Here is a 279-nt window from a genome sequence, read left to right as displayed (position 1 = left end):
TATTATATTATTATATTAATGTGATATTTCAGCAGGCTGGATGTTCCCGTTCCAGCGCTGTCTGCTCTCTGGAGGTCAGACGCTGACCTTCTGTCACTGATGTTGGGGTATAAATAGCCGTCTGTGTTCATATTACTAAAATCAGCTCTGACTAATAGTTATTATGAGTCTGAACTCACACGTTCAATAGTTTAAAGTTTAGACTCACAAGAGCTTTCGAATTGTTTCTGTGCAAACACATTTCAACTAAAAACTGGCCCGCAGCCCCTCCGGGACGTC

The 279-nt window shown here is 41.6% G+C and overlaps 1 protein-coding gene across 1 annotated transcript in view; it reads right to left on the bottom strand.

Moving 5' to 3' along the window:
* LOC118334030 (leucine-rich repeat-containing protein 2-like) overlaps positions 1-131 on the bottom strand; it is a 2079-nt gene extending 1948 nt beyond the window's left edge. The window contains exon 1 of the mRNA XM_035669843.1: positions 88-131. Coding sequence (XP_035525736.1) covers positions 88-131 — 44 coding nt within the window. The remainder of the gene's footprint in view (positions 1-87) is intronic.
* Positions 132-279: the final 148 nt, after the last annotated feature.

The sequence above is a fragment of the Morone saxatilis genome, unplaced genomic scaffold (assembly GCF_004916995.1).
Source record: "Morone saxatilis isolate NCDOM2014 unplaced genomic scaffold, NCSU_SB_2.0 Contig22, whole genome shotgun sequence".
NCBI lineage: Eukaryota > Metazoa > Chordata > Actinopteri > Moronidae > Morone > Morone saxatilis.
The sequence above is the reverse complement of the archived record's forward strand: the minus strand, read 5'-3'. Positions and strand labels throughout refer to the sequence as shown.